Source organism: Heterocephalus glaber, unplaced genomic scaffold (genome assembly GCF_053883595.1).
Source record: "Heterocephalus glaber isolate CG9 unplaced genomic scaffold, H.glaber_assembly_v1.0 deba00000347, whole genome shotgun sequence".
Classification (NCBI taxonomy): domain Eukaryota; kingdom Metazoa; phylum Chordata; class Mammalia; order Rodentia; family Bathyergidae; genus Heterocephalus; species Heterocephalus glaber.
Window position 1 is genome coordinate 25,975,665 of NW_028258143.1, and position 15,508 is coordinate 25,991,172.

General features: G+C 37.6%; 1 protein-coding gene across 5 annotated transcripts in view; it reads left to right on the forward strand.

Annotated features, from left to right (window-relative positions):
* Cntnap5 (contactin associated protein family member 5) overlaps positions 1-15,508 on the forward strand; it is an 874,588-nt gene that overhangs the window by 404,925 nt on the left and 454,155 nt on the right. For all 5 annotated transcript variants that reach the window (XM_087198285.1, XM_021236419.2, XM_021236420.2 and 2 more), the window contains one exon: positions 5,911-6,095. In XM_087198285.1, the coding sequence (XP_087054411.1) occupies positions 5,911-6,095 (185 nt within the window). The remainder of the gene's footprint in view (positions 1-5,910; positions 6,096-15,508) is intronic.

Genomic DNA, 15,508 nt, shown 5'->3' on the forward strand with positions numbered 1-15,508 from the left:
ATTGACATTTGTGTATTGAATTGTAAAAATGGAGAGATCAGGGTGCACCTTGGAATCTGGAGTTAAATTTGAGTTGTATGGAGATTTGTTTATACAGAGGTGAGAAATATAAGCATTTCAAACTAAGTGTTGGTTGGGCAAGGTGCACTCTTTTGTATAAATTCTGTCATTCAGGTAATAACTGTAGGTTGAACATTTGCATTGTGTTGGGCACTGAGCTTGTGCTAATCATTTAAATGTTGAATATGTCAGGCTTCTTCTTTTGGGGGGAGTTCTGGGAGTGGAAGTCATGGCTTTACATATGCCAGGCAAGTGCTTTACCACTGTGCTACATCTCCAGCCCTTCTCCTGTCTTCATTTGAGACAGGGTCTCACTCAGGTGTCCAGGCTGGCCTTATACCCACAGTCCTCATTCCTAGGACTCTCTAGCAGCTGGGATTACAGATGTAAGCCTCTACACACACCTTCCAGTCTTTATTTTTAAGGAAATACCAGTCTAGTAAAATATTTACTTCTACTTGTCATTTAGCTTTGGATATTAAATAAAAATACAGTAACTATCCATTATCAGAAACATATAACATAAACACATTAAGACAACATTTTTGTAAAGAAGTAATATCACAAAATATGGATACAAATTAAAGGTCAGAATTGAACAACTCCCAAATCTGAAAACTATTTTTATTCATTAATATTAAGAAATCTCCTAACAGCAAAGGACTTATATTTCACGGCTTTAGTAATACATAGAGATGAGTCCTGGTTTGAGAATCAGACCCCTGGAATCACCTTGCTTCCTGGTTATTTTGTTCAAAGGTCTCATGTGGGTAATCAAGAGACCATTCATGCACTGCATCTTGTGTATAATCATACAAGGGCATAGTGCTGTCTTTCTGGACTGGTTAACCTACAGAGATGAAATTTGCATTCTCATTCTGTATCCTGTTATCCCGACTGTATTTGTCCCACAGTCCTTTGCCACAACTCTTTGCCTTCCAATTCATCTCATTCTTTTCTGGCACTCTCCATTCTGACTAAGCAATGCAGCTTACATGTTTGTATGGTGAGGAGCAATTATCACAACGTGAGGGATGAGGAAGAATGAGAACACAATTTTTTCCTAGAGGAAGCAGTGGAGAGAATATTGCTTTTGCAGTCAGATAGAATTAAATGATGACACTAATTCTTTGTGTCTTTGGGTAAATCTTGTGGCTTCTCTCAGACTGACATTTTCGCAGAGCTATGTTCAGGAATAATTTAAACAACATATATAAAAATGTTTTCCTCATGTGAGAAGCTTGATACATACATATGTATACCAGTATTGATAATCTGACACATTAAAGCTGGGAGGGTCAATTCTGAAAGTCATATGAAACAAGGCCTAGAGAACTGCATAGCCAGCAACCTGTTTTATCAACAGGAAATCAATCCCGTCCCAGGAATGACATTTTTACCAAAATACTCCCTTAGATAAAGAGTGCTCACCCGCTTTGTGCAGGCTGTCTTAAATTCACATGACAGGAAAGTTTGAATTGTTAAGATCAGATTAAGATGTAACTGAACAAGGCATCTGGGTGAAAATAGCGCAATATGAGGCCTTTTCCCGAAAATGTTAGTTTTAAGCAAGAGGGCAGAGACTACCATGTTTATCCACAAACAGGCTGAGGAGAAGGAGACAAATAACATGAAGCTGAAAATGTAGTCATCTCACATGTTTATATAAAGTGTTATAAGGTCTTAGATGTACTTATGTCACTTTGTTTTAACTATATTTTAAACCAAGTGAAAACAAATTTTTATTTAATTAGAAGTTTTTCCTTATGTTTCTGGACCAAAAATTACCTGGTCTATTCTTTTATTATTTTTGTCCTTCACAATTACCCATTAAGACTTTTTTTTTAATCTTGGCTTAATAAATTGGAAACTAGTTAAAACTAAGTAATTGAACCTGAAGAGCCATGAGATAAAACCTGAAATAGATATTCTAAAAGTTTGATAATGTCCTGAGAATTAAGTCTTTCTAATAATTTCTAATGATGAATATTTCTAGGTAAAATAAAACATTCATGAGTATTGTTATTCATTTTTCTTCATAAAAAATTGTGAAGATCCTGCTTTGTGAATAGCAGATATTTTGTTTGCTTAATAATTTAAATGAACTAACTTCTAGTAATGCAAGATTTCTAAGCATTACCAAGAATGGGTGTGGGGGAACAAGTTTCTTTCATGTCTTCTACTTTTTGATTAATTAAAAAGTAAATTGTTGTGGGTGGGGATTTAGCTCAGTAGTTCTGGTGCCTGCCATGCAAACGCAAGGTCCTGAGTTAGATCCCTGGTGGGGGGGACCCCAAAAAAGTAAATTGGAAGCTGAGGGTATAGCACAGTGGTAGAATGTTTCCTAGCATGTGCAAAGCCTGGGTTTGATTACCAGCACTGAGAAAAATAACTTGGAATTCAGGAGATATTCAACAATTTAAGTATCACTGATACATGTTTTTCAATGAATCAGCTATGGAGGTTGAGGGTTATGTTTTTAATGAAATTTATCTTTTCCCATTATTAAAATTAGTCATATTCATTCTACAATTTAGGGAAAAATTAATATTTGGCTAAATGCATTCTTAAATTTTATCTGCTCATAGTGTTTATCTACACCTTTTTCATATCTATATTGTCTATATTTTCCTATTCTGCTTCCATATATTTTAAATCAGATTATAAATTATGAAGCATTTTATTTATTTTCACTTTTTATTCTATAAGAAAGAACAATCATTAATGAGTACATTTTTAAATGATATAAGGACTTAAATGACATTTTGATAGCTACATAATATTCTATCTGATGGTTCTAAGTGTATTCAATGCACTTTTTTCCTTTTTCCAAATCACTGGACATCATTTCCAATTTTTAAATCACCAGCCATTTAAATTTTTCACCACATTTCAACTTGTTTTATTAGGATAGATTTCCAGAAAATGATGACTAGGTAAACTATTATAATTTTTAAAAATTTCTTCAATATTTCTAGACATATACTTTTCTAAAAGATTGATGGAATTGAATTTTGCATTATCTTTTAGCAATGAAAACATTGGTTAAGTAAATGAACAAAAAAAACAAAGAGCAAAATTAATCCAGTTTTGAGGCAAGGTCAACAAATTGCTTTATGCAGTCATAAAAATTTCATGAGCCACAGTGCATAAAATGATGTATGTTAACTAATATTTATAGTTTCATTAAATTCAATGAGCAAGAAGTAGGCACCATTTATCTAAAAAGATGTGCATTTCCCCCCTAAAACCTTAAAAATCATGAGGAGCAGAAAGAACTGTTGGATGGAAAGATAGTCACCAACTTTCTGAGGCAGAGTTAGGACAGAGGAGTGGAAGGGCTGACTTTAGACTCGAGAGTGAGTATGAGGCTCCCAGTGTGCTTGGCTTCCCACATCACATTAGCTGGTTCATGTGGTGATCAAGACTATGGCTGTGGATACACTGAGAATGTGGTGGCAACAACCAGCCTGAAAATTTACTACTGAAGGATCAGGATCTAAAAATCTGCTAAGAGTAGACTGAACTCTTCAACGTAACAAACTCACTCAACCAGCTTAGTAGTTTCTCCCTGTGGTACCTTGTTACCTTAAAATAACCACTCAGGGATTTAAAAGGAGTAGATCTGAGATGATTTTGATAATCATCTAAAAACAGAAAATAGAACAGTGCTTTATGCCATACACTAGAAGCCATACCAAGTGAAATGAAATTAAAGAAACCTTGGGTAAATTCTTCTGATCTCACAAAGGGGATTACCTTTTAAATTATATCACAAATTCAGATGCCATAAAAAAGGAAATGATGGCTTTTTCAACACAAAAATATGTAGGTGGTAAATAAACAGACAAAAAGGGCATAATCAAAAATCAAATGAACAAAAAAGATATTGTGAAATTCATATTATAGACAATTGGCTAAATATGAATTGATCAAAAAATAAATGGGCAAAAGCTAAGACTCAGTTCATAGACAAGGAAAACAATGTAAAGATTATCAACTTTATATGTATCAAGAGCAATACATTTTGAAATTGCTCAAAAACAATTTCTTTTAACCTATCAGGCAAAATTTTAGATCTAGACCCTATTTTGGATGGAAGACTGTTTTAAAAAGACTCTGAGGAGTCCCTGGCAGGATAATGAATAGGTACAAACTTTAAGAAAACAGTGGGGCTTTGAGAAGCAAATTCTCATTTTGCTGCCCAAATAACCTTTCTCCAGTGTTAATCTGAACTCAGGTTTACCAGCACATCCATGGCTCCTGTTCCTTAAAGAGAAAATGCAAACTCAGTAACCTTGCTCAAAAAGCCCTGGATGATGCGAGCCTGCTCCAGCCAACTGTAGTGTTAGGATGCTTCCAGCTTCTCTCGCAGTCTGAGCTCACCCATGTCACATGTCCACAGCTCCCCATGCAGACTGCTGGGTACCACCAGACACTTGGGACAGATTTATTTGTTTCGAGTTCCATGCTAAGACCCTCAGAGGGAGCTGCACACCTTTTAATTCTATATCTCCTTTATATATCCTATCACTGTGACCAGCACAGGTAGATTACAACATATGTTCATAGAAGGAGGAGAGAGGGAGAGAAAGAAAAGGAAAATACGTACTAGTTGATTAGTTGTGAAACAACTAATAAAGTGACCAAATAGGGTCAGGTGTTAAAGCACCAGCTCTCTACTTCCAATCACGAAGAATGTGACTTCCCCACTTGCACCCCTGTATGAAGCAGCTCAGAGTTCTTCGGTGGGAGAAAAGCATCTCAGGGCCATAATGTAGGTGGGAGTCAGCAGGCAGCTCCTACCCTCTGAATGTCACTGCTGAACAGGCTGCTACACTGTGCTGTGAAAACACATGGCAGGCTAGAGGAGAGAGACTTTTAGCTGAATGCATAAGATATACCACAGCTGAACATTCATTTATCAGCAATGATAATTTGTATTGAGTTGTTCATTTTGCTATGGGTGAGGCAAATTCTGCAGAAGGAGGAAGCTGTTATTTTTTCCATGGAAACTACAGGTAGGGACTGTCATAAACGTGGAGGAGGAGGAGAGGTCTGAATTGAGAATTAATTTCCACCTGAGTGTCCCTCCTAGAGGGAATGTCCCAAACTCCACGTAGGTTGAATTGTCTACACAGAGGAACTGTATCACAATCTGTAGCTTTAATCAGAGTAAAAATGGTCGAAGCAGAACTAGGTTTACATTCCAGCTGCACCTCTTATGCATGTGTGCTTAACCTCACTGAGCCTCAGATTCTTTACATGCAAAAAATAGGTGATAATTTCCCTTGAAGTGTTAAAATAGAGGCTGCAAATTCCCCATTTCAGTATCATCCATGTAATAAGCTTCTGACAAAGCTAAAGAGAATGGAGTCTCCTCACCTTTGCCTTCACCTGCAAAATTCTCTAGCTCAGCAGGCCCATTGTCTCCCCAGATTTATCCCAGGTTTATTCTTCCTCCTCTTCACATCTCAAGATCTGTTTTCTCCATTCAAGAAACACTCAAATTCAAAGACTATGCACATTTTCCTAAAAGTAAAAAACTTTGCTTTTCAGTCTGATTCATGAGGCCATTAGGATATAGTTCCTTTCATTATGTAACTGTTTAAGTCCAGGAAACATTCAATTTCCTCCGTGAGAGTATGCGTATCATTTGAATTAAAATTCAGTCCTGGAATTTTGTGAACAAAGCCTGTTACTGATTCACAAGTCCAGCACAGTGTGGGCTGGAGAGATCAGGGTTCCTTACTCTTTAGGATAGAGGAAGCAGGCCTAGCTCTAAGGAACGCTTTAGTGCTCAAAGCTGTCCTTGGGCACAGATGCCATCCGCCTCCTCTTTCCTCTCAGATGACAGCAAAGCGCGGCTCAGCAGCAGCCCACCCTCAGCCACCCTGGGCAGCCTTCTGGACGACCAGCACTGGCACTCGGTGCTCATCGAGCGCGTGGGCAAGCAGGTGAACTTCACCGTGGACAAACACACGCAGCACTTCCGGACCAAGGGCGAGGCAGATGCCCTGGACATTGATTATGAGGTGAGTCCACTGCAGCCGCATGTCCCCAGGTCCTTTGCTTAAGAGCTCTGAGAAAATTCAGAAAACACAGCCACTAGGAGATGTGAGGCCCCAAGGAATGGAGAATCATGCCTCTGGCCCTGAGACTTATAGACTTATCTCCCTCTGTCCGTGCCAGACACCCTACAAAGGGAGGAGTCCAAGCAGAAGCACCTGAGAAGAGAGGTGCAGAGATGGCCTGCTGGTAGCTGGAGTCATCCAGAAAGTTCCAGTTTATCATGTGCTCGACACTCAGGCCTTCAATTCTGTTTACTGTGCCTATACCTGTGCATATGCGTCTGGGTGTGTGTGTATGTGTGTGTGTGTTTGTGTGTATGTACATGTGCTTGCAGCCTGCCTGTGTCAGCATTGAGTCTGTTGGTTATATATAGTCATTTTCTCTTTAAAAACAACTTCAGTTAGCTGTGGTAATGAAAGATATCCATAATATAAACAAAATCTGCAGGCATCTAAATTCTACAATACCAGCAGAGTCCTTTACCTTCATTCTGATGTAGGCTTTTACTAATACAAATGGAGAGCTGTTTCTTCCTCACTGTTTTGTAGAAGAGGCCAAGAGCAATGCACCAGCTCTACAATACAAAGAAGGTTGCACAGAGCTGTGCTAATTTCCAGCCAAGATTTACCCAGCTTTGCAGGTAGTACAGTTTCTATTTTCCTCTTATGTATACCAGGCTTTGTGATGGCCTCAGAGCTGAGGAAGGGCAAGTCCTTGAGATAGACTAATGCCAAAATAAGTCCCTGAAGAATGGGACAGTGGAGAGCAGCCCTGAGCACTGAGGGAGATAGGGGAGGCCACTGGGGTCAGCCTAGGGAATGGCAGAGTCTTCTGTCAGCAGGCACTGGTAAGCCTTGAAAGAAGGATACTATGGTCGTGATGCCAATGGTGGGAAAGGTGTCTGAGGGCACAGTGAAGGGAAAGCCAAATGATTCTCCATGTGTTGGGTTCAGTAAAATGGGCTGGCAGTGGTGTGTTGGAGTCAGCTCAGGTCCTGAGGGCTGGGTGCTAGATGTTCATGGACTTTGTGAGCACCTCTTACATATAACCATCATTCAAAGTTAAGTGACATAAACTTGCAATGAAATAAAATACTTTTAGACACACTAATTTCATCCATTTCTGAATATTTCACTATGTGATAACTGTGTATAATCTATCTATATCTTCTCTTACATTATTTTTTATAACTTTTCTACCTATGCAGTGGAAATACCCTATATTGAGCTGAAATAGCAAATGTCTCCCCAATCCTACATTCAGTACCTCTGCTTAGATAGTTTGAAATCTTCCAGAGTAGAAATTTTTATCCCAAAGATTCTGAAAAACATACAAATTAGGGTTTGGTTAATTGTCTCTTAGGTTGTCTAGACTTGTATGACTTGAATCTTATTTTCCCATAACCTGTGGTTTAACACTAATTTTTATATTTTTTAAGGCCTGTAGAAAAAGGAATGTAATATGTGATAGAGATTGTATGTGATCACAGAAGAAAGATTTTATTTTTAAAAATCAACAAAATTATCCTATGAGAATCAACTGGCTGGATGAAATTTATAATAAAGGTTATCATCTAATGTACTATTTGTAAATTGTTTGCTATGAATTGATTATACCAGAATAATCTTAGACTTCTACACACATATGTACGTGTCTTTGCACATGTCTGCACCTACCTTCAACAGCCATTTTTTAAACTTTATCACCACACCACTGAGGCAGGGGACAGTGAGATAAGACAGAAGAACTAGTCAAGGACAAAGTGTTGCAGGGTCACGTGAGGGAGTTAAGGGATTTAAATTATGGAGAACAAAGGACTTCTGAAGCATGTTTCACAGCACAATGACATAGATAGTTTTATGTTTTAGGCTAACAATTCTAAATGTTTGATTCAGAGGCCAGTGCAATTAGCAACCCCAGAAAATTTGTTAAAATAAATATGTTCAGGTCCCATCCAGACCTACTACATAAAACCTCTGAGAGAGGGCACAGCTATATGTGCTTAGATATTCTTTGGGGGACCCCAGTGATCCCTAGTATCTGAGAATCCCTATCTTATAGTAGTCACTGTGAACGTTGTATGTGGCTTGGACTTGCAGGAAGACATTGACAAATGGAGGGCAGCAAACCCCGCTAGGAGACGATTTTATTCACCTGAGGAAGAAATAATAGACCAGTGCAGGTGGAGATGAATAACTGAAAAAGAAAGAGCAAGCCTCTTTTATCCAATCACTATCATGAACTCTAAAAAATATCTCTTCTTTTGATCCTAACCTTAGTGCAGTTCATTGTGGATAACATATGCCTTTACTGAACTTCAAAAGAGAAATTGTCACTGTGTGACTCATGAATGCAAGATGCCAAGTAGATATTTTTGAGTTGTGGAAAACTGAAAGTCTTTGAATATCCATCATTCTCCTTTGTCAACTTGTTTAATTGATTGAAAACACAAAGAGAACACACTATATAGAACTACTTCAAAGCAGAGAAAAGTCTTTAGAAACTTGAAGATAACAACAATAAAAAGCACATAATTTCACTGTGCAGTCTCACTATTTCTCCCACCACTCCTCCTTTCTCACTAATGTCCAAGGAAACACAAGGATAATGTCCAAGGAAATAAAATGATGTCACTTAATTTATGAATATTGAGCCACTTTCTTCAGGGTGTTCATAAATGTCTTGATGCCTTATAAAATCCTCCCAACAAGAAAGCACCTTTAAGTGTTCCTCTCAAGCAACTTCTGCTCTAGGGGATTCAAGCCCCTTCCAGCTGTGCTGCTAGGTCACTCCAATGACCATAAAAGGACACAGGTTCAATACACAGTGGACCTTTGACTTGCGAACTCAATTCATTCCTGAGAGCTGATTGTAACTCAAGGTGGTCAATTGCTTTCAAAGTTTCTCTCTTGTATAATTTTAGGCCAAACTTTCTTCAACAAAGATCTAAATGTCCTTAGAGAGACACTGGCCCAGGATTTCTCAATTAACCCCACACTGGAAAGGATGCTGTAATGTTCCTTCCAGAACTCTTTAAGGGTTAAATCTGTAACTGAGACCATCTGGAAGCACAAGCAGCCAGCCTTTGGGTCATAACTCAAAACTTTGGTTGTAAGTTAAAACTAAAATTCCAGTCATAACCAAGTTGTTTGTACATCAGGTGGGTCATAACTAGAGGGTCCACTATAATAGAAAGGGAGACAATAGCCAAACTGAAAGACAAGGAACAAGGGTTGTGTGTTGGGAGAAGTCTCTAGCCTTCAAGATTCACCTCAGGGGACACGTAGAGAAAAAAGAGCACAGGGGTATATTGGGTGATCCCATGTTCTAATCACTGCTCTACCACTAACTAGTTGTACAAACATGGGAAATGAAATGTCCCAACTTCATTTACTAAATAGCAAATTCAGCACCTCTGTGGAAAGGAACAGAGCTCAATAAGACATCCAAATCTAAGACATGCAAATCTAAGACATATTTTATGACAATGTTATCTATTGATCAGGACCCAAGTTATTGGCTTATTTTCTGTGATGAGCACCTGTGCACACATGAGGCCTACATATTGCTACCTGGAAGAAAGATGGAGTTCATGTTTCTGAGTGTGCCAAAGAGCCCTTGTCAGAGCATGTCTTGTGAATAGAGAGCTGTCTTCCATCAAATTATGTTATGCAAACCTATATTTCTTTTCCAATATTATCTGGATGTGGTACTATTTGGTAAGAAAATGTGGTAGTTGTCATTTCTCATCTGAGATGACTTTAAGGTCATTAATCAAGTGGCAAGATGAGTTTCTATGAGATACCTATCATGGCCTTGTCCACAGTACAATGTTTGCAGGTGTCTGCTTTTCTTTAAGCCCAGAAGGCAATATAGACAAAGGCTCATAGAATCTTCTGTCATAAGGATAAGAAGCAGAAAGAATATAGACCCTTCACTTACTATTGGATGTCTTTCTGGTTGACATCATTTAACCCATGTGACTTCTCCAAAGGCTTTGAGAAGACAGTGGCAGTTGACTTGTCTTCCATCTTCTGACATTGGTGTAAATCCAATAATTCTTTTCAATCGTGCTGTTTTATACCTCCATTTTATATACCCCCAAACTCTTAAAGACATTTTTAGAATATATGCAAGAAAGATATTTTATAAAAAACAAAATATATTTTAATGAAAATTCTTATTTTAAACTAAACAACCACAACCTCAAACTAGACTCAGATGAAATCCTAAACATTTAAAAATACACATGTGGTATTTATATATTTTCAAATCTAAATTTATAGACCTTGAAAAATAATTTTGTAATTTAAAAATGTTTGCGGTCCTTTTAAGTATGACAAATTGCAGAAATCTGAAGATCAATTATATGAAAAATTCTGTTGATATAAAATTTTTTTAAAAACACACAACTTGACCTTCCATAAAATATACATGTTTAATGACATTACCCTTAACCAATTAACTTGAAAATGTAATTTTTTTTAATAAATGTAAAGAACCTATAAATCATTGAAAAGTTAAAGGTATAGGGAAAGAAATTGAATAAACAAAAAATATATAAGATTTATATATATATAAAGATGTTCAACCTCACTCATTACAAAATAATAATAATAATAGTAATAACAATAATACCAAAATGCCAATTCATATTTCAATGATATTTTTAGTTTAGATTGCAAAAATCAGTACTTGATAATATGCTATGCTGGTACAAATATGAAGAAATGAGAATTATGTCACACAGTGTTGTTGGCATTGTAGTTAATATAATATTTAAGGAAAGATAATACTCAAAATTAGAAACAAATGTTTTTCCATTTTGACATTCTGTTTCTGGCAATTTACCTTAAAATTATAAGCAAATGTGTATACAAGGGTATATGCTAGGAATGGTAAAAGATGGAAAATCACCCCAAAGTCCATAGACAAAGAATGATGACAAATAGCTCAGCCCTCATTAGAACAGCTCCAACACAGTTCCTGGTGACCTTGCAGTGTCCCCACAGTCACATAGCCAGAAGCTCTCACCACAGCTGATCTGCACTGGCAGTTTGCCTGGCGGTCCTCCTAGGGAACTAGAGGGTGGAGACCCCCAAGGATCTACCCTGAGGTCCTGTCCCACTGTGCTCTCTACCCCTGAGGCAGGTTTCTACCACCTCCCAGACCACTGTGAAGTGGGTTTTCGCCTTATCCTCTGAGAACAGAGCTGCAGTTTATATTTCCCTGCAAGCTGCATTTAGGTCCTCAGAAATGAAAATTTCATAGCTCATATTGTGGTCTTCTGACTCATTTTGCTTAGAAGTCAGGCTTTTTGGTGGGTGGCATAGGGCCACAGGTGGCTGTAGTATTTGGGTCTTGTTTTCTTTACTGTTTATATAAGCCAAAAACTGCCTGAATCTAACAACAACGGCTCTGTCTTTACCAGCTCATTAGACCTAGACTGAAGCTTTGAACTCACCTGGTGTGGGAATCCCTGACGAACATTTATAAAAGTATACCTTATTCATTAAAAACAATGAGACAAACCCCTGTGCTCTCATATACAACCACTTGCAATAAATGTTCAATAAAAAGAGAAATCATTATGTAGTGCAGTGTAAATGGTATGCATTTTAAGAAACAAGAGAATGCATAAATTCTGAAGCATGTATACACACAGAAAAATTTTTGAGGAATACCACAGTGATTGGTGAGATAGAAACTCAGAGGGTGGAGTATAATAAAACAGAAGCTCTGCTTGTCACTATATGTCCTCTCTAAACTTCCTGAATTTTATAAAATGTACAAAAAAGTATTTTAGGGATACTGAATGATTTACAATACAGTTCTTACATATCTGCTTCTAAAATTGTATGCTCTGACTTACCTTTATTCAAAGTATATTTTCAAAACACTTGATGCTTTATAATATATAACTAAATTTACTTTAAAAATTTTTACTGTCTCATCATCTGCATTGCAGACAGAATAAAAGCTCATCATAAAGGTTGAATTTTTCTTTTTTCTATAGAAATTTTCTTTATTTCTATAGAATTGTATCTGGCACAGAAATTGCACTCAGTGAATATGTGTTCAGTCGGAGAATGAATTCTCTTTGTGTGAATGACAATCACTATCTATCCAAGCCCTACTTTCCTCCCCATAAGGAGTTCCCAGTGGTTCTCCATGCTCAGAAGTTACCTTGATGCTTCACATGCCTGGTGGACACTTCTCTTATGATACAGGCATGGGTGGCTGAACCTCCTAAAATTATTTATTTGGTGATCAAAATAATTACAGATCACTATGGAAACTATTTTCAAGACTATGTGGTAGTATAACAGTCACCTATCCTTTTTTTCTTTGGAAACTCAGTTGCAAGGTTAAAATAGAGGATCTAGATAGATAAGAATAAGCTAAAGAAAATAAAATAAACAGAAAACAAGTAGATGAAAAAAGGAGGCAAAATTTCCTATTATTGTAGCATTTTTGGTTTTTGTTTAACTCCTAAACCAGCTCTGTAAAAGAGGTTATGAACTCTTCCATTAAAAATTAAAACACAACACACAATAAAATAGAAAATATCTCCAATCTCTATTCCTCTGTAGCTACCTGGTAACAGAAATAGGTTGTGAGCCCACAGTGGTGGCCCTTTGGCCAGACATCCTGCATGGGACCAAGCTTCCTCTTTCTCCAGGGGGAAGGATCAGTCCCTGGAGATATAACCACAGATTTAGAAGTTGGTTCTAAGCTCTGCCTGTATACATGACCTGAAAACGCCTTATGTAGTTCCTTATTTCTTTCTAATTTTCAATGTAAGATGGTTAAAATTTGTTGACCCACTGACTTTATATTTTCTCAAGTTTTATAATAGTGAAATAAGGTATTAGTATTCCTCTTAATATATGTTAAAAGTAAACCAATTATATGGAATGTTACGGAAAGAATCTTTCAATGTCTGTATTATTCCAAAAAGAAATTATTGTTTCTATTAACATGAACTAAAGGATTAAGTGATAATGTGTTTTCTAGTTTTATATGTTTCCATCAGGGGGATGGTAGTATGGTGTAATGAGCCTGCTACTTTTCTTGGAAGTGGCCAATAAGACATTTGGGCTAAATTACTTTAATCATTAATAAAATAATGTAAAGTTAGCCAGAATCCACCTGTACACTCATTTGGCCTGTAGTAGTAGGACAAATGGAGAACAACATGACATAAATCTAAATACTTAAGGAGTTACAACTCAGGCTAATGAACCATTGCATGAAATATGTTCTACTTTCCTAGCTCTACAAATATACCTTCACAGTCACACCCCACAAGCCAAACTCTGTTCATGCGAGGAACAGCTGCCCCTCAGCCAGCCCCCAGACACACTGATGAGGGAAGAGAATAGTCTAGACTCTCAAGGTAATTCTTGATGTGCTGTTGGGAAGGTCATTGTCTGAAAGTGGGTAGGAGCTTTGTGATCAAGTCTGCTGGGCCCACAAGCACCTTGTCCATTAAGGAGGCCAGTAATGAATGCCAGTTACCCAGCAAAAGTCCCTCTTACCTGGATATGTGGGGGACATTGAAGTTAGGGATTCCACTGAACTCCTTGATTAAGCATGGAAATGTATAAGATCGATGTTGTGGCCACAGAACATGGGTAAAATATTCTAAATTCATTCAGACAAAAAACATATAACATGTGTTAGGCCAATCAGATTGTGCCAGCACCTGATGTCTGTGAAGTCAGTGAAAAGATGCCTATTTAGGAAAAAGAAACCATAGGCCTTGCAGTTGATCTGAATTGGACTAGGAACAATAATAAAAAATAACAATAATAAAATTGATAGCCTGAATACATCTCATGGTGGAAAACCTGATAATAGATTGAGAACATAGCGTTGGCCTATCAGAGAAACCTGGAGGGGCTGATTTATACTGTGGAGAACACACTGGTGGTCCTGCTGCTTTATCTTCCTACCTTTTCTTTTCTTCACTTCAAGAGCAGCACCATGTTCTTCAAACAGCATAGACTAATTAACTTGCTTTGGAAGTTAAGACAATGGGGCAAACTGTGCCAGACTTTCCAGGACTGGCAGGGTACTGGGGCTGTGAAATTTTAGTTATCAAACATGAGGCAGTGGTTTGGCCATCTCTCTCTCTTTTCTGTGTCATGATACCCAATTCACAACTTAAAAGAAGAGAGGCTTAATTTGTCTCACAGTTTCAGAGGATTCAGTTCATGGCCAATTTGTTCCCAGGCAGAGATATCATGGTGGAGAGGTGTGGAAAGCAAAGAAGCTTAGTCCATGGTACCTAGGAAGCAGAACAGAAGAACAGGGTTTAAGAGGTAGAGGACAGGTAGCAGATATAGATCCTAAGGTCATGGCTCACACAGATACACCAAGAGTATGCTTTACTAATCCCCTAAGTGGCTGCTAAGCCAATCAAGGTGGCACAGTGAAGTTTAACCACCACATTCACTTTTAAGAAAACCGGGAAAAGTTTGTCACCTTAGTGTGGCATCTGTTTCATTGAGTATTTTGTTCAATTAATCCACAAATAGAAAAGTCTAAAAATAATAAGAGATAGGGCTCTGAATTGAAGGATGGGAAATTCTAGCTTCTCTGCTTCATGGGTGGGAGACCCCTGTCAAGCTGCTAACACTTTCTATCCCATTATTATTTTTAGCAGTAAAATGGAGCAAATAGTAGTATGTGATTCAAAGGTTAGAGAAAAAAATAAAGAAATTAAGTTCTTAGCATGGTACTCAAGCAAAGAAAATCAGTGAATGCTGTGGCTACTATTACTAAAATAAAACCTTATCTGAGGGAGAGTGCTGAGGGTTTGAAATACAGAGGCTAAATTAAGATGAGACTGAAGGGTCAACTGTTAGGTTTGGATCAGAACCCAAAGCAAGAGATCCGGCAGGGCTGTGCACCTAGAAAATTGGGTAGGAGCCAAGATCATGAATGAGGCAAGGGAGTTCATTCACTTAGGACCCTATTAAGGAGGAAATCTATTAAGACAAATGTTCCTTGTACTCAGTACAAGATGTGTCTGGGTAAGGTGTTGCCCATTCTTTGTCCACAGCCAAAGATAGGACAATTCTTATGTAGAAATAAGGGAACACTGGGAACTTGTGAACAGTTAGATAAGAGGAAGACAAAAATATTTGGTAAAAAACAAAACCAATCACCTTCTATCAATCTATGATTTCAAAGTAGAGAGAAAAGTAAAATATGTGCATCATAAGCATATTACAATTACAAAGCTCAGAAGTTCTAAAAATGTTGCAAATCTGAGTCATTGATCAAGTCAGACAGAAGAGTTCAAGTTACAATACGGTGACCTTTTGGCAAGGTTTATTCTGCCAGGATTTCAACTAGCCTATATAAT